At 42.6% G+C, this 18702-nt stretch overlaps 1 protein-coding gene across 3 annotated transcripts; it reads right to left on the bottom strand.

The window, feature by feature from the left end:
- Nucleotides 1-244: 244 nt before the first annotated feature.
- bmerb1 (bMERB domain containing 1) lies at nucleotides 245-18435 on the bottom strand. Of its 3 annotated transcripts, none has more exons than XM_049013494.1 (6): nucleotides 15513-18435; nucleotides 4267-4421; nucleotides 2629-2702; nucleotides 1978-2092; nucleotides 1608-1690; nucleotides 245-1478 (listed from the first exon to the last, which is right to left on the bottom strand). In XM_049013494.1, exons 2-6 carry the CDS (start codon nucleotides 4368-4370, stop codon nucleotides 1363-1365), a joined length of 492 nt encoding a protein of 163 aa, XP_048869451.1. In that variant the 5' UTR covers nucleotides 4371-4421; nucleotides 15513-18435; the 3' UTR covers nucleotides 245-1362. The 3 variants fall into 3 exon arrangements, with proteins under 3 accessions (XP_048869451.1, XP_048869450.1, XP_048869452.1); XM_049013493.1 differs by lacking the exon at nucleotides 15513-18435 and adding an exon at nucleotides 10014-10145 and having other exon boundaries at nucleotides 4267-4387; XM_049013495.1 differs by lacking the exon at nucleotides 15513-18435 and adding an exon at nucleotides 10014-10106.
- Nucleotides 18436-18702: the final 267 nt, after the last annotated feature.

The following is an 18702-nucleotide window of genomic DNA, read 5'->3' on the forward strand; positions in this document are numbered from 1 at the left end:
CATTTCCTGCTTGCTCCATTTTGGACAGCAGTTAGACGAACTCTATCGGCAGTCTATTAGTCATCCTGCTGGTCCCGGATGTAGAGGGTTGAATTTCAACCGTATTTTAAACCACTGAAATTCTGGCAGCGTATTTGAAACAGCGAAAACAACGGGACTGAATATTGTAAAGCATAAATAAGACGACTGAATATTACTGCTTGAATAATAAAGATGCGAATAAAACACATGGAATATTTCCAACTGAATTTCGTCTTTTCAAATTTATTTTGAGGCGAAATTAAATGAACTGAATTCATGTGGTTGAATTATAAACATGCACTTTAAAATACGTATGTTTTGGAACTGAATTTTGGAAGCCGAATATTTTTGTACTGAATATTTAAGCAATGAAATTACAATTGAAATGTTCAATGTTTAAATGTATACACACATTAAATTACAGTCCCCAAAAATTCAAAGCATCAAAAATGCAATGCTTTTTTATTTGATAAGTGTAATTCAACGTGTTTTTTTCATCAACGACTTTTGTCATTAATTCACTTCCATAGGAGTGCTCCTAAATTATCACCCTTTTAAGGTTGACTCTGAACTTGGGGCCATGCTGATTAAGTTACTGGGCTGTTTTTTGGTCTGGTTTTGAAGTCATTTACTCCAGGTAAATCATGTCTAATTTGCATCACCTGTCTGTTCCCTATTCCTTGTAGAGTTCAGTGTGTTGGGCATGTGTTTGCATTAATCTCATTGTCACTAAGGAAAACTCCTGGTGTTAATTTTCAAGTGTCTGAAGCATGTAGCGTTTCAACATGCAGGTACATAGTTATCCCTTAGCTGTACAGGTGTTGCTAGATGTGGCATGTAGCCATCAGAGTCAGTTAACGAATAGCAGTATATTGCAGCATATATTTTTTCCATGGACCATATAATTTTCCTGATTCACCTGATTACCAAAGCTCCAAAGGCTGGTTTTTAGAAATCTTATTATGTGTATTATTTGTAAGGCAAATATAGTCTTGGTTATAAATCTACAACTGTTACAGAAGTCGGCAATTTAATTTCCCCCTCCTGTGTGTTGTGATTAATGCATGTTTGGCACTTGCGACTGGACCAGGCTACAATGTGGTTCAGTTTTGGCAAAATGAACCAAATGAATCTTGGAATTGCAATTTTTTTTTTTAAAAACCTTGGTGCACAACAGAATTAAGGTGTCAGTTATCCTCGTCAGTGTGTATGAGTTGTCAACTATTACTTTAAGATGTGCGTGTGGTGTATGCTCTGTTTTCGGGGCTCTGTGATATTTGTGTGGGGAGTTTGGTAACATAAGTCACAGTATAGTGTCTGAAATGGATGGCTCAAGGATGATCACATGACGACACACTGGGCAGCCCCACAGCAGTCTTTGATGATCGCAGCTCCTGATTTGGTAATCGAGAGCTTGCCTGGAGGTGGCGGCGGGGTGATCTTTAACTTTGGGGGGCCTTGTAAAAAAAAAAAAAAATTGCACATTATTTCAGCTGCATGGTGAATAGTGGTCCTTGACTGTACTATATAGTTTATTAGGCTGTACACTAGCACCTTTTTAGGGCATTAAGGGTTCTGAACAATACCTTCTGTGACCTTGGTCTCCTTCTCCAGGGGCAGCAGTTTGAGCCTCAGAAATTCTGCCATCTCCTTATCTTCCTCCTGTTCCCTATGAGGCGACAAGTCCAGCACTGACGTCTAGCACCAGTTTTGGCAAAACATTTCCACACTAAACGCAGAACACGATGCTTAGTCACTTTGGGTGTCTCCGTTGGGTGTGAATGCCATCCTGTCAGGTGCCTTTGGGTGTTAAGTCGCTACACATCATTCATCACTTCAGCCATGTTAATTATTTACTTGGTCAAGCAGCACATTGTGTTAAGTCTGCCGCCGGGTTAAGATGTCTGGGCTGGTTTTCGATCTAATATCAGTCTCCAAGCAACAGGAGATGGTTACCTTAATCTTTCCACCTCTGCATCGTCCACCAAGAAATCCCTCTTCTGGACCAGTTTGTGAATCTTCAGAAGGAGCTCCTCTTCTCTCTGCCTGTGCTTATTGGTCTTTTCCTGCTCTGATGGTATGACAAGAGAGCAGTTAAAAAACCCTGTTACAAACTGCTTCGTTAAACACCTGGCTCTATGACAGCATATTAATCACCAGTCCATGCATCTGTCAAGTATAACCGTGCAGTAAAACTCGCATCAGCCACCAGAGTCTGAAGGAGCTGTTTTTGTCTGTTACAGTAGGACGACACCCAAAAAGCACATTTTGTTTCCTTGCTCAAAATAACATGAAAAAGCTTAAATGTGTGTCCATGACCATCTTCCCCCCTCTGCTAGACATAAAACGATTATTTATATATTTACTTAATATTTAAAAGACTGCTTGCTAATTTACTGTGAATCTGTTTGGGTACTATCCAGGGAAAGGAGCTCATTAGTTTTCACCTGTACTTCTATCAACTTAAGACAGCTTTTTTTTCACCTTTCCCTCTTAAACTGAGGATGTTCTTAATCTGAGTGAAACATGCAGCCATACAGAAGGCCGGGCTGGCAGAGCTCCAGCTGTCAGCGTCTCATTTGGGCTTCTGGGCTCTGTCCGTCTTACCGGGTACTGCCACGATCTTCCTCAGCTCCTGCTTCAGCTTCATGATGTCCTTGCACAGCTGAATGTCGTCCATCCTAACAACACAACAGGCCACGTCCTTCAAAATCTGAACCTTTCAGCTCGGCCTCGTCGATCAGCGATGTTCAGAAGTCAAGTGGGCAGGGTTGCACTGATTTTGGCCATATCATATTCAAACAGTTAAAACAGGTGACTGGAAGGTAGCTGACACAACTGTCTAGTATTCATGCTGGTACCCTTAACTGATCCATCCCACTGCTATAAGCCTATTAACAGACACGTCCAGTAGGGGGAGCCAGGGATGCCTAAGCATCAACTTGTTTTTCCTGAACTATTTAAACTCAACTTGTGCATGAGTTCTATAGGTCCTCAGCGCCCCTTTTTAAGCTGGGAGCACCTGCCCCTCAAAGTCTCTGCACAGCTCTGCGTTTGAGGTCTGTGTGGGAATGACATGAGAATCTATCGGCTTGAATATTGAAGACTCTTTTTTATATCAAGTGATTTATTACAAGAAAGCAGGCATCTGAAAGTGGTTAGCAGTTGATCATTCAGGGACGTGGGCGGGTGCTGACTAGCCCCCCTCCCCAATGATCATCTATTAATCCCCACCCTCTGCCACTAGCAGAGAGAATGCCTGTCATGCTGTTGGGGCTTCAGTCGCTCTGCGATACAGCTGGAAGTGATGAGCGATGAGTCATTCCAAGCCCCCCCCCCCCCCCCCCCCCCGCGGCAGAGGGCAGTAGGGCGGTGTGCTGCCTTGTGTCTGCTCCGAGAGTCTGAGTCAGAGCACCATCGGGCTGCCTGGGGGAATCGATGGCAGCTGACGGCAAGCTCTTTGACTCCTTGATGTGCACATGCAGGTTTGCTTTTTACTGATGTTTACTAGGGCCAATATTCATAAATCATTTCCCTGGAAATCAACACCACTCATGTTCACTAAGGATCCAATGTAAAGGTCAAACTACCTGAACGCCCAGTCAATCACACTGTGATTAAAGTGAGCTTGATAAGCACCCTACCTCAGTGTCAATGGCCAAAAAATGAAAAGGTACAGGAAGTTTTTTGGCTAATTACTGCAATGGAGACCGAGAAGGAATCATGATGCTTGACCGTCATTCCCTACAAGATTAGGCTGTTCTCGTTTATCCTTCTGGAGAAGACAACTGGCTGGAGGGGAACTCTCACACCCAGGTGCTTTTTGTCTCAGTAACTATGGTTTAATTAGTTCAGACTGGAGCGCAGCAGTCTTGGCTAAACAGGTTTCCCCAATCTCTGGACTGAAATTCCATGCTTATGTTTCAGATGTTTGACTTCCCACCACCCCTGCAGTATAAGCATGAGCTTATGACCCCCACCAAAAATGTAGAGTATACAAAACGCCTTGATATTAGGTCCCAGTAATAATGCAGCAGCCGCACCTCCCTGCAGACCCGTGTTCTCCAGCCTGCTGTAAATGAGTGATCTTAATCGTTGGTCATCTGCTAACCTCTGCTCCAGTAATGTGCTGGATTCAATCAGACACTCAGACACCTGTGCTGCACAATCCGGGAAACGTTTGCCATTCTTGAGAGAAAAGCCTGAAATGGCAGGAAAGCACAACGCCGGCGCCGTGATACTCACATGAATCGCAGCTCAGACTCGCGACGTACCAGTACCTCGCGCAGACGCTGGATGCGTGCCATTTCCATCTCGATCTCGTCAGGGGACATGGTTCTGTCTGCCATGGAGACGTCGGGCTGGGCTGTGGAAGGGACAGTGTGAAGGGCCTTGGGGTTCTGCACCCATCAGCGAAGATGGATAGAGGATAGAGGAGCTCAGTCACATACTATTGTAGTTAAGGAACACATCTAGCTAATGTGGATTAGCATGAGTTCCTCCCAAGGTTTCTTCCTTGCCACTGTCACATCTATCCTTCTCTCAGGGTGCATTTGGCAGGGACCATGTAAAGTGCTTTGAGACAATTTAATATTGAGAAGAAAAAAAAATCGGAATTGAATTGTACGGTACATGGGATACCTTTTATACAACATTATATTTGGTGCAGAGCCTAATCAATAATTGCACATTGCAGCCGTATGATTCCTGGTTGTTTGCCATATAAATTTGACAGTTTAACTGACGTAATGACATGAGACATAGATGGAAAAATACAATAAAAAATGTGTGTGTATATAAATATATACACACACACAAATATATATATATATAACTTTTTAATTGTTTTTTGCAGTCTCATGTATGTTGTTTAAATTGTCTGTCGGTGCTTAAATGTTATATTCTATTCATCACAGTGCAAGAAAAACAATGACCAATGAGATCATAATTTCATCTCAGCGTTTGACCCATGGATCATAGAGCTGAAGATGACAATAGAGAGAGTTTGGCCTGTAAGGCAGAGCTGAAAGCGCGCGATTATCACAATGATCAGGCGACTCGGCGTATCCCACCTGTTCCCACCAGTCCCTTGTTGTTTTCCACTGATCTTATCGCTCCTAGTAACCCTGATAGGAGCCTGTTCCTGCTCCTGGTTCTGGTTCTACTGCAGTCCCAGCTCAATTTTGGGTTCTTATGTCCAATTTACAATTGCAGGCCAAGACTTTTCTTTGTTTTCCTTTATTTATTTGTATAAATATGTATTTATTGTATTATATTTATTTACTGCCTGGTGCTGTGTTAATAGTTTCCCAACCTCATCCCCAATAAACTAACCCTTGCTGGCTATTGGATGGTTCCGGTCATTTGGGCCAGAGTGATCCTTAAAGACCATTGGCAGCATTTTACCAGTCGGCGTTTTGTTACTAGGGTGTCAGTGAGTGCACGAAAAGCTCTCTTTGATGACTGGACCTATCTTTCGGTCTGATATCTACTCTGTCTGATTTCAGGGAAGCCTGCCGACAGGAGAGTGAGATTCCTTCAGGCCAAACTTTCGGGGGAGGAGGGTTCGTAAAAGTCATTATATGTATCCTGGCTTTTGGCTTGGGGTTTGAAGTAGTGAGCTTCCACTCACTCACAGGTATAGTGTTATGACCCACTGAGCCGGACACAACTCCCACACTAACACCTTGATTAACTTTCTGCAGAAAAGCTCTTGAACCAACCTCATCCTACACATCTCACTGCAGCTGGAGAGACACTCATCACTCTCAGTGGTGCAGGCCATTGCAACTAGAGGTGGGTAATTCAGGTCCAGAGAGTAAAAGTCCAGACCAGGGTTTTGTGTCAACCAACCAGTTGACTACTACTGTGACACTCAATGCTGAACTGGTTGGTTGAAACAAAATCTTGGTCTGGACCTGAATTACCCACCTTTGCAACATAATTCCTTTCAAAACACACTCTAAGAACACAGACTTAACACAAGCATTGCTGTTTCCAGTCGTCGTTGAGCCTCATCTGCTCCAGGAAAGCATCCAGTTGGGGGAAAACTCCAAGCTGTTTTCAGTAAAAACACCAGTGCAGCTAATGAATAACTGCAAAGTGAACTGGGAAGGACAGACCCTGCTCTCCAGGGATATATGTAACACTGTTGGCAACAAATGATTCTCTCTGGTCTTTAAAAACACATCAGAATGGTTGTTTACATTCTATCATTAATTATTCTGTCTTAGTTTTTTACTTCCCAGTGAGTCACCAGCAATAAAGATAAATGCCTTACACCTCTAGGCCTCACATGTAGCTATCTGAAAAATGTTCTACAATGTCAACTGTTTCCCAAATGTAAAGTCAGCATTTCTCGGCCATGGTCTCTTATTGGCCGGTTCTGCACATGGTCCTGCTTGCCTGAATCCGAGCAAGTCTATGACAAAATTATCAGTGACATCTAAGGCAAATATATGGGGCAAGAAGGATCCCTAGTCTTGGTTGTTGGCCTAATTATGGGCCCCGCAGAAGTCCTCGCTCCGTGTCTGGCGGGTTTAAATACCATGTCAATTAAAATTAAGCAGTGGGTCTGTAAAGAAGAGGCCTCTGGCTGAATGAGAAACCGAAAAGGGATTAAATAGCAAAAAGAATTAGTCTCACAAAAAGTCACTGGAAATCCATCTGCTGATCACTAATCAATCAGGAAACTTCTTCACATAATGCAAAGTTGATTTAACAAATGAAAATAGTCCGTAAATATAAAAATTCTCTACCAAATACTGTGCAAAACATTTCTGCATAATACTAGTCTATTACAGACCTAACATAAAATTACTACTTTTTTCAAAAGTATTGAACTGAGAAGGTCATGATAACTTTAGGATTTTTTAGGTTGGCTCTTACCGGATGAATTTCACTGTATTTAATACAATCGCAAAATCTTTAAGTGAAATTATACTCTTACAAACAGCTGGAGAAATACTTGTAATATCTGTAACTGCAAAAAGAGTTTCTCTTCATGCAGCAGCAGTTTTTACTTATTCTATTTTCCCCCAACTTAACAAATCCGCTAGGTGCGCGAGCGTAACACTCTTACAGCCCCTTAGATGGCTTTGTGCTTCTTTTGCAGTCATACTCTCCATCACCAAACTGCTTTTCACTCTGGATGAGGAGCCACTTTGCTGCACAACCACAGCATGACCGGAGTTGTTCATTTTGATATGATTTTTACATCTGAAAAATATGTGTTTAGATGCAAGAATGGTCAGGAAAACAACGCAAACTGGCAAGACTTAACCTCCATGCTGTGGAACTTCAGTGCTGCGGATCAGGGATAATATTCAAGATTGATTTTCCTCCAACATTTTTGAGTCCAGTTTCCGTCTTGCCTAAAATAGCAAATACAATAAAAGGAATATGCTCTCTGGAGTCAAAAGTCCAATAAAATATTGACACGCTGACATTTAAGGGGATAGTGACCTCACACAGATGCACAGTGGAATGTTAGGAAAAGGATTCTGAGGCTGACTTGTGTCACACACTTTACCTTGAGCTGTAATATTTCCTAAATGCCATGACCAGCAGTTTTTATTGATGATTTAAGACTTAAGGTTAAACTGGACAATGATGTGGAATCTTTGAAAAAGTTCAAATTTAACATTACTGAGATTTATCTTTGTCATACTTCAGTATCACAGTGAGGACAGTTCCAGATAATCTGTTACATCTGTAACAGATTAAATGGACAGTGAGACAAATAAGACAAAGAGACAAGCATAAACTGTACATCTGTATATTACATTTTCACAGCCTAGAATACAGGGCTTTTACGTTATTGAAGGAAAGGCTTGATTAATAGAACATATACAGGTCTGATCTTTAGTTGGTTATAGCCACATCAATGTATCTAGGAAACAACAAAACTTCAACACCAATCTTCCACCCATAATTCTACCTTTAATCCTAGTTTTAAATTGAATGACTTTTTATAGAACCCCCTCCCCATCAGATGCACACCCACACACATCCTCCCACCACCTGGGGGTGTCAAATATGGCACACTTTGTCAGCTCCAGGAGAATCCGGAATCCACACATTCATCACAGGTCATCCTCGTTTCCATAAATATCCCTCTGGTTTCATTTTGTACCAAAGGCAGCAACATCTCCCCGCTGGTCTGAGAGGGAACGGCAAGACAGAACTAGCTAAAATTAGGCATTGACATTTCTATTAATACTGATAAACTGAATGAGTCTGCGAGGGTTTTTGTCATCACCCAAATTCTCTCTCCCAGCAGGTATGACACAGTCTTTTAGAGGACAATTAAGAATAAATATGGTATGTTGGGTTAAGCAAGAGGTCTGTCATTAACCTGATTCATGTTGTTGCTTACTGGTCATGACTCAGGAAGTCATTCCTCAGTTATTGATTAACGATAGGTAACAGATGAGCAGAAATCCCCTGTTGGAAATTTCCTTTGTTTCAAAAGACAATTCCTTTTCACGTTCATGAATGATCCGAGCACCTCAGTATTGTTGGGGTTCAGCAGTAGCGAACAGACAGCCTAGTGCCCTAGAAACATCAAGGCCTGTTTCTACTGCAGCTCATCAAACCAGAGTTGAGGTGACCACTGAGTTTCACCCCAAAATGACGGACGCATTAGACAAAGCCACACTTGGCAGCCTCGCAGATGGGAGGTAAATCTCCCAGTGCACTTCACTGTACAGACCAGGCCTGACCTACCCAGTGACAGGCTTGGCCCACCACAAGGCTGATTACATCCAAAGGCCACGGCTCTCCCTGGCCTTCCTGTGGCCCAACCGACCTCTCAGAGCTGAAGCCAGGCCTGGCACAAACCCTTCAGTTCGACAGATTGGACGGTTACAGCACATGGCCGCAGCTCACGGGAGGGTGTAGGGCTAGCCAAGGCCCCTTGGTGCGGCAGATTGAGATTCAATTCTCATTGCTGCCTCATCCTCTCTGATGCCACAACATTGCTCTACTTTTATCTGAGTGAAAACGCTTCTCTTAGCCTATATACTGTGTTATTCTAGGGCAAAGGACCTTTTAAAATCTTTTACTCCTTAAAAGGAAAAAGTGTTATGGTGCTCGAATGCAGAGGTAGTTGGTTTGATATCAGCATAAGTGGTTTTCAGTTACTCTGGTGCCCAAAGTCTTTATTATAGCTTGATAATGTTACTGGGTTTATTTTTGTATTCATGCTTAGCCATGCAACCATACACCACATTCTGGGGTATTTCTAATTCTGTTATCATATGCAACATCATCTTTTACTAATGAAATAGATTTACAGCTTAAGAAACCTAATCCATAAGAAATGTCAGAGAGAATTCCAGCAGCTTCACACATGAATGATATTTCTGATACATCCTGCTTTTTCTCCACATCTTTATGATGATCAGGCTAGTTTAACCCATCCATCCATCTTCAAACTGCTTTTCCTAGACAGTATCGGGGGGGGGGGGGGGGGTTTATGAATTATTTACTACTAATTTGATTGTTATAGGCATCATAAATTATGTACATGCAAAGAGAAAGTCGCCAAAAGAAATGAAAGTACTAGTACTGCTTAGTATGTTGATTAAGTGTGTAATTAAACCACAGTGATCTACCGAAAGCGCGCTAATACGAACCAGCCTCCCCCGCCGTACAAGCAGACAGTTTACTTGCACATTTGCATCATCCTATTGCAAGGAATGTCACAAGCACGTTCGACCTGTCTAAATTTACAAGTAGCTTTTTATATTATGCTTACGGAGATTGATTTTGATTTCTTTCGTTTGCGAAATTTTGAAGCGTTTAACTTATGCAAGATTACCGGACTGATAATAAAACTGACGTTGTGGAGGCAGTACGGCAGTAGGCTATTGAGAATGATGTTTTTCAGTGCTTGCTTTCGGACTACATGAAATAGCTTAAACATCCCATTGAATAAACCCATCTTCTGTAAAATAAGCAGAAATAGTGAGCACGTTAAGAATGCTTACCTTTGTCTGTTTGCCACTCCGTGTCCTGCACGGTGCCGTAGCTCTTCATCACCCGCTCACTGTCTGTAATGAATTTCTTTAGTTCCATAGTTGGTATCAATTGGACTGTAATCCGATATTTAAACGGAAAGATCTGTCCTAACTTGTTTGCTTTCTCTGAGCTTTTCCCTCTTCCTTCCTATGTGTATATGTATGATTATATGTAACAGCAATGATCACTTTCGTCAGGTTTTAAGGGTCCGCCGACCCATGGCGTTGAGCATCTTCTTCTGAGCTTCCCTTACGTGTCTTGGATGGATGCAAGGAGCATGCGCAGACTGGACCGGCATCCAGAAACGCGTACTAAAGGTAAACAGCCGGTTACTGTCACCTCCATACGCGTAAATTCCCCTTCACTACGTTACTTATGATCACTACGTTAGCACTGTCGTTTTGTAGTTTGTGCGTGTTATCTAGCAGAAATGACATAAACGTACATTAAAGATCACAATAGCGATCACTTTAAATTTTACTTTCACTAACCCAGAATGTTCAGTTTATTTTTCAACATGATATACTTTTACAATGCCAAACTGTCATAACCTGTCTCCTTAAGAATGGATTCATGGTCCTCCAATGAGGGAGACTTGGCATGCACACACGCTAGGCTACTTCCATCCTTATTTACCCGTGTTCTTCACAGTCGGCCATTGTGCTGCATTGTTCTTGTCCAGGAATGTTTAGTTACTTTCTTGGTCCCTCTTCTGGTGCTGATTCCTCTTTTTAAAGCATCCTGGAACGTGGTCAAAGCAGCAGACTACGTGCCAACCGCGCCCTGCCGCGAGAAGCATAGGAAAACGCCCCACAAGAGGGCACAGCAGCTGGTGCACGTTGTGTGTAATCATTACAATAATGGCCATACCACAGAGAAAACGGAGGAATCAGACAGAAAACAGGACGTTCTGGAGGAGTGCCATCAATTTGGTCAGCAGGCATCTAAACCGACTGGAGACATCTTCTAATAATAATGATAGGTTGGAAACTGACAAAGGTATTTCCAACATCTTTAAAGGATCCTTAAAGCGTATATCTCAGATAATAAGTTCCCAAATAATAATTTAGAATAATTTTGCTAGGCATTTCATTCCAGACTCTACCATAATTTGCATTTTGGGCTTCGATATCACAGCTTTGTCACTGTAACCTCTATACAAGGCACTCGCTGCAATTGTTTAATCCAAACGAATCATCCGAACCGATTTTCTGGGAGAAAGTCTTCCCAAAGTCTGCAGGTGGAAGCAGCTGCAGTTGCTATGGAAACTAAAAGCCACCAGCGCCACCTACCCAGCTAGCATTGGTTCGTTGGGCCGACGGCGGCTGTTGGTCGTTATGTCGACTGTTATGTCAAAAGCGGACGTCGACTCAACGTCTGGCCAACATAATGGTCTACATAATGAAAATAAGATTTTTGGATATTATTGTTTGTCAGATACACTAACTGCCTTTTAATAGGCTAATTTCCTTTCTTTCTGAATCGATGAAATACACTTGATGTCGTCCAAATTTTTCGTAGGCGTAACGTCCGGCAGACTTTACTCTATGTCCAAGATCGAATTTATACAGATTTCTTTTCAGATCAAGATGAACTGTACAACCTATACCTCCACAGAAAAAGTTTAAAGGATTCCATAACAAACCCTTTTCTTCGTTGGCTTCATGTCCTGACAACGTTGGGTATTGACTAACTCATGGTCAGTCCTGGACGTTGTCCAGACGTGCAGCCAACGTCCAGAATGTACAGTATACCACAACCATGACAGCTTCCCAGCTAACATTTAACGTTGGCCCAACGTTGGTAGAACGTCGGACATAACGTCGGCCCAACGTCATTAGCAGACGTTGGCCGGACGTGCATCTGCACATCGAGTTTATGTCAACTCAACTTCTGCAACGTTGTCCCAGAATAGTGGATGCCAACAGGACCAAATAATGTATCAACGCCTTTTTTAGTTATAAATGTGACCCATCACAACAAAACCGGTCATAAGTCGCTCTGAACTTGACCAGGTTAATATGGACTCGTCGTTCATTTCCCTTTTGTAAGCTTATTATGAAATAAGAGTGCAACAGATTAACTCGGATTTCACAAATTGCTGTCAAGTTCAGCGTGACTTATAACCGGTTTTGTTATGATAGGTCACAAATAAGGTAAGTGTAAGTGACTAGCTCTACATTTTGAGATACAATCTGCAAATAGGCACAGTTTCAACAGCCAAAATGACAAAATTTTTCAAACATTTGCAACTATGAAATTTTTAAATAAAGGATGGACAGAATATTGCACCAATCTCTACAGGAGTTATACAAAAGTTATTTATAAAGTATAGACTAGATTATAATTTATAGTGAAACTGAAAGTGTGCAACACAAGATTAGATAGATGGATAGATGGATGGATGGATGGATGGATGGATGGATGGATGGATGGATGGATGGATGGATGGATGGATGGATGATAGATCGATCCTGACAGGAACATTCCCAAGCTCGCTTGCTCTCAGAATCATCATACTGTTTCCGTAGGAGAAACTTGTTTGTCAGCTGTTGTCCGTCCCCCCCAAATATGGAGTTGGCCGGCTTTGCAGCTATAACAGCTTCAACTCTTCTGGGAAGGCTGTCCACAAGGTTTAGGAGTGTGTTTATGGGAATTTTTGTCCGTTCTTCAAGGAGAGCATTTGTGAGGTCAGGCACTTATGTTGGATGAGAAGGCCTGGCTTTCAGGCTCCACTCTAATTCATCCCAAAGGTGTTCTGTTGGGTTGAGGTCAGGACTCTGTGCAGGCCAGTCAAGTTCCTCCACACCAGACTCCTCCTTATGGACCTTGTTTTGTGCACTGTTGCACAGTCATGTTGGAACAGAAAGGGGCCGTCACCAAACTGTTCCCACAAAGTTGGGAGCATGAATTTGTTCAAATTGGCTTTGAATGCTGCAGCATTAAGAGTTCCTTTCACTGGAACTAAGGGGCCAAACCCACACCATAATCCCCCCTCCACCCAACTCTACACCTGGCACAATGCAGTCAGGCAAGTACCATTCTCCTGGCAACCGGCAAACCCAGACCCATCCATCGGATTGCCAGACAGAGAAGTGTGATTCTTCACTCCAGAGTTCTGGGGGGAGGGCAGAGCCCTGTGTAGCTTAGTTCTTTCCCTGGTCCACCATAAATGATTCAGCTCATGAGCTATATGGTAATTAGCACAAGGAGTAGAATCGGGTGTTAAATGAGGGGAAACCCAAAAATGTGCAGGGCTCTGGCCCCCCAGGACTGGAGTTGGGCACCCCTGGTGTAGTGTATATATACATATACAGCTGTGGCCAAACGACCAATTTAAGTCATTCTTAAAACTTTTGGCCACGGCTGTAGGTTTGTTAGTGCTGTCTGTTAATTCCTGCTTGTGGTTCTCTCGTTAATTCCTGCTTGTGGTTCTCTCGTTAATTCCTGCTTGTGGTTCTCTCGTTAATTCCTGCTTGTGGTTCTCTCGTTAATTCCTGCTTGTGGTTCTCTGGTGTTCTCTTTCACAATAACCCCAGCCTTAGCCCTTCTGCTTTCTTACTTAGCTTCCCTTCTCCTCGTTTTAACCCCTCATGGTTTGGTTGTTTTTGTGTGGCCAAAAGTAATCTCCTTTCCGTTTAATGGTGCCATCCGGAAAAAAGATTGCCCAGAGAAGAAAAGGTGAGTGCTACCATCAGTCCTCTATCATGCCAACAGTAAAGCATCCTGAGACCATTCATGTGTGGGGTTGCTTCTCAGCCAAGGCAGTGGGCTCACTCACAATTTTGCCTAAGAACACAGCCATGAATAAAACATGGTACCAAAACATCCTCTGACAGCAAATTCTCCCAACCATCCAACAGTTTGGTGATGAACATGCCTTTTCCAGCATGATGGAGCCATAATGCAAAAGTGATAACTAAGTGGCTCAGGGAACAAAACGTCGACATTTTGGGTCCAATGGCCAGGAAACTCCCCAGACCTTAATCCCTCTGAAAACTTGTGGTCAATCCTCAAGAGGCGGGTGGACAAACAAAAACCCACAAATTCTGGCAAACTCCAAGCATTGATTATGCAAGAATGGGCTGCCATCAGTCAGGATTTGACCCAGAAGTTGATTGACAGCATGCCAGGGTGAATTGCAGAGGTCTTGAAAAAGAAGGGTCAACACTGCAAATATTGACTCTTCTCATAAACTTAATGTAATTGTCAATAAAAGCCTTTGACACTTATGAAATGCTTGTAATTATACTTTAGTTTACCATAGAAACATCTTACAAAAAGATCTACAGACACTGAAGGAGCAAACTTTGTGGAAAAACAATACTCAAAACTTTTGACCACGACTGTACATCCATAATTACTGACAAAGGAGTAGGGCAAAGGTAAGTACATATATACACTTACAATGAGGACTACATGAGGGCACTTTGATAGGTATATTATTATATATTATCGAGCTGCCTTGTCAAACTGCTACTGTGACACTATTCGATAGATAGGGGATTGATAGACACTATCGAAAAATGCATCGTTATGGGTTATCTGATCACACCTGGGGTAGCATATTTTGATAGTCCAATATGAGTTAAAATTACATTATTTCTGACTGCATATGTACTCTAAGACTGTAGGGAGCATATTTTGATAGTGTATTATGACTAAAGTTTTAAGTGACGTACAAATTAACTTTAAATTACATATTTGCTGGCTTAATGTGCACTCTAATTGTTTGGGAAGCATATCTTCATTGGGCATTTTGACACACTTATTTAGGTTTCCTCAACATACCAAGGGTACCATATTTCAACAGTCAAATATTCCTTAAGAAATAATGCATCCATCAGAAAATTACTTTAAATCATGTCACTCATAACTCCCTAACTCCTAGACCAGCTTTGGAAACTAGAGAATGTAAGGAATATATATGAATATGAAAACAGCCTTTAATGAACAACATTATCATGATTTTTGTTTACATTGTGTACAAGCACACTCTGAAGAACCTTTGTCCTGTTGAACATAATAAAAATGTGCCCACCTACTGCACAAATCCCGCTACACCTACAAAAAGTAATACGAAGAGAACTGAAAGTACAAGTCCACAATGAGGTAAATATTATAAACTGTCTTGGAATTGGGCATTTTCATATGTACGCAGTTTTCTGAGTAAATTAACACAGAGCAAATTTGTTAATATTAGCCTTTATCATTTCAACCATGCTTTATTCAGCGTCATTTTACAGCAAAAAGCACACCGGACAGTAATCATCTGCATTCCCTATAACGACAAAGATTCGCACAGTTCTAAACAGGACAAGGCAACTTCTCTATATAAATAAATGGAATGAATAAATAAATCATGATATGCTAAGAAAATCATTTCTGCATAAGCAAGCAAATGCACTCTATGAAGCATTTATATTTGTCTCATAAATGTACAGGAATATATTTTCCATGCCACTGACCTTTATACTGAAGTAGAGCAAAAGCTATTTCAATTCGTGTACTGTACCATCTATTTTCTGAAACTGCTTATCCTATTCAGGGTTGCAGGGGGGGTCCACAGCCTATGGGCACAAGGCAGAAAACAACCCAACTCATCACAAGGCAAACACACACCATTCACAAAACTCTGGTCTTGGTAATGACGTGATCTCAGTTCAGGTGGTCTTGACTACATCATTACTTCCCAGTCCTCTGTTCCCCAGTACGGTCATTAAGGTCAATTCTCCTGTTGCCTGTGCCCTTCCCAGTCATAGCCTTCCCAATTTTACCTCTTATGCTCCTGTTTGTTTCCCTGTTCCTGTTTTGTTTAATAAACCCCCTTTTTGTTCTCCTGAAAACTTGAGTCCTTCATTTCTCAGGATGTGACATAATGACCAGATTCCACAAATTGCCAAGAGCAGAGGTATCCAAACTACACCCCACGGGCCAACTGCAGCCCACTGTCCATTTCTTCAAATTCCAAAAAATGTAGAGTATGCCCTACACGTGAAAATTGACTGTTGTACTTGTACGTTTTAACACTAGATGGTGCTGTTTTAAACAAGACAGCTTCTTCAGTATAAAGTAGGATGACACTATGACACTAACCATCAGATACGTTACCTACACTGGTTCACAGAATCAAAGTTGTGCGGTAAATTGAAGACATGTCAACAAACTTAAAACTCATCGAAATGCAGTATGATAATACTCTGAAGAACCAACATCAGCTTCTCTCTACACCTCACTTCTACCAGGGTTTGGAAAAGGACAAGTTTCCTCTGATTAGACGCCACGCTAAGAGAATGATCCCTGCTCTTTCAGAATCTGGCATTAAAATTAAGCTCAGGGGAAGCACTTCAAAGCTATGGACCTGCAAATAACAAAAATATAGAATATTGGATGTAGGTGTGGTAGTGACCCCACAACTTGGGGTCAAAATCCAAAAACTGATATTTGCAGTCCAAAGCTTTGAAGTGAGCTTAATTTTAATGCCAGGTTCTGAAAGAGCAGGGAAAAGTATACCAGGAGAGCAATTTTCAGCTCTCTAGCATGCTTAGAAGCGAAGATATGGTCTCCTGAAAACCCTTACAAATGACATGCGTGATTCGCGAGTGCAAAAAAGGGGCGTGGCACCCAAATTTGAAAGGGCCATAACTTTGGACTGCATCAGAATTTAATAAAACTTGGGGAATTGTCAGTGTTCTCTATAAGGATCAAAATACCAAGTTTTCAAAATCAGGAATGATGCCCATGGAACTTTTCTGGACATTGGTTGATTTGGCACAGACTGACCCACCATACATTTCCATAACAGACTATTACCCTCTTTAAGCACCCGTTTTGTAAACAGGAGAACCTGCATTCACATCCCAGCAGCACCATGCTGTGGCCATTGATGGATCTTTTGCCAATAACAACCTTGATACAAGCTGGAGCCGTGGTAAGTGTGTAGCTTGTATGCCAAAAACAAAAATGCAGGTTGAATTCATAGCCGACATGTCTTCTCATTCCATGGAGGTAGAGCTGCTTACACCGGAGCCCATGGACCCCAAAGGGTGTGTCAGTGGGTCTTAAGGGGGTCCATGATAGTCAGACCAAAAATGAACAATTATTGTGGTGGCCCAGGGTGTAGGACCCCCACCACCCAGTAAATTTTTGTACCGAGTCTTTAGTCACTCCCCTTAACCCTTTTTGCACAGCAAAATGCTACCCACACACCCTTTAGGATATCCTGGGGCAACAACACAACAGGGCAAACACACAGGGTGAGCTTGGCACAGATTTATTTGGGGCTCAGTTACAGATACTCCCAACTCCCAGGCAACCACCACCTCCCTCCCGCCAACAGGTAAACCACACCACCGCTACAAGTGATATTTCTCATTCCCCAACACTACTCAAAAAACCCCCACAGCACTTAACTCCCCCAATCTCCACTACAACTAGTTACAGTGGCACAGCACCCTTATGCAGCGGGGAGAGGAAGTCAGTTCACATAGGAGGAGACAAAACCTAAAAAGGGTGACCTTCAAAAGGTTTCCCCTATATAAACCTAACCTCAAACAAAACGTAGTAATAATTATAATAATATGAAGAAAACAAAATGGAAAAAGAAAACTAAAAAAGAACTCGACGAGGACGAGGGGAGCGTGCCGGCCCAGAAAACACAAAAAAAAAAAAAGGAAAAAAAGACAGAAACTTAAAAACTCTCCTTTTCCAGCAATACCGCTACACTCCAGCCGCGTCTGCCGCCTTCCGGAGCTCTCTGGGTCCCGGGGAGGTCACCAAAAGTCTTCCCGCCGTCCTCCTCTTAGCTTGGTAGCTCGTACGCCGCTCACCGCCGCAGTGTGCACCAGCCCGGTGCCTCCCAAACCAGCTGACCCACGGCTGCGAGCTTAGATCTGCGGGGGAAACAAAGCCAAACAACTCCGGAACAACACCGTCCTTACCGTAACCCGAACGGCTAGCGTCCTACGCCCAGCCAGATAGGAACGTCCCCTTACTTCTGGGTCCTAGGTATAATATCCCGTGCCGCTCCTTCGCCCGTCCCCCAGCCGTCATCTGCGTCGCCTTCCCACTGCTCTTACCTCCCCAGACGCTATGGCTGCGCGCCATACCTCTATCCCTCTATCGATACCGCGGACGAGTGACTTGTAGCCTGGTACCTCAGCTCACTCACTTCCGTGACCCGCTTGGGAAAGCGCGCATCGCCCCACTGAAGCGTCTTTAAAAACAACCGCCGCGATTAACTTCTGTCCCCGGACCTCGCTCCCGAACACTCCAACATGGGCATCTTTAAAACCCGATCAAGTCTCTGCCTCCGCCCACCGATCTAGCAAATCCCGCCCCTCAATTACCACTGGGGGACGGCGCAAACTCCCCAAAGCTTTCGTGGCACTGCTGAAAGGGGAAGGAAAAAGAAAAAAACAAACCATAACCAAACTATAAACCCATAAATCACAATTCCCCCATTTCCCTCACAGGGGACACAACATTATGGTCACTGTATTTTACATAAACTTGTTTTATTTTTTATCACTATGCATATGAAATGTTTTGTATAAAATATAATCATTGTATAATATATAATATTTTATGTGCTCATATGCATATTTTTGGGAGTTGGTCCATATCTTTCACCATATTCAAAAAAGGGCCCATAACAAA

The sequence above is a fragment of the Brienomyrus brachyistius genome, chromosome 5, assembly GCF_023856365.1.
Source record: "Brienomyrus brachyistius isolate T26 chromosome 5, BBRACH_0.4, whole genome shotgun sequence".
NCBI classification, from domain to species: Eukaryota; Metazoa; Chordata; class Actinopteri; order Osteoglossiformes; family Mormyridae; genus Brienomyrus; species Brienomyrus brachyistius.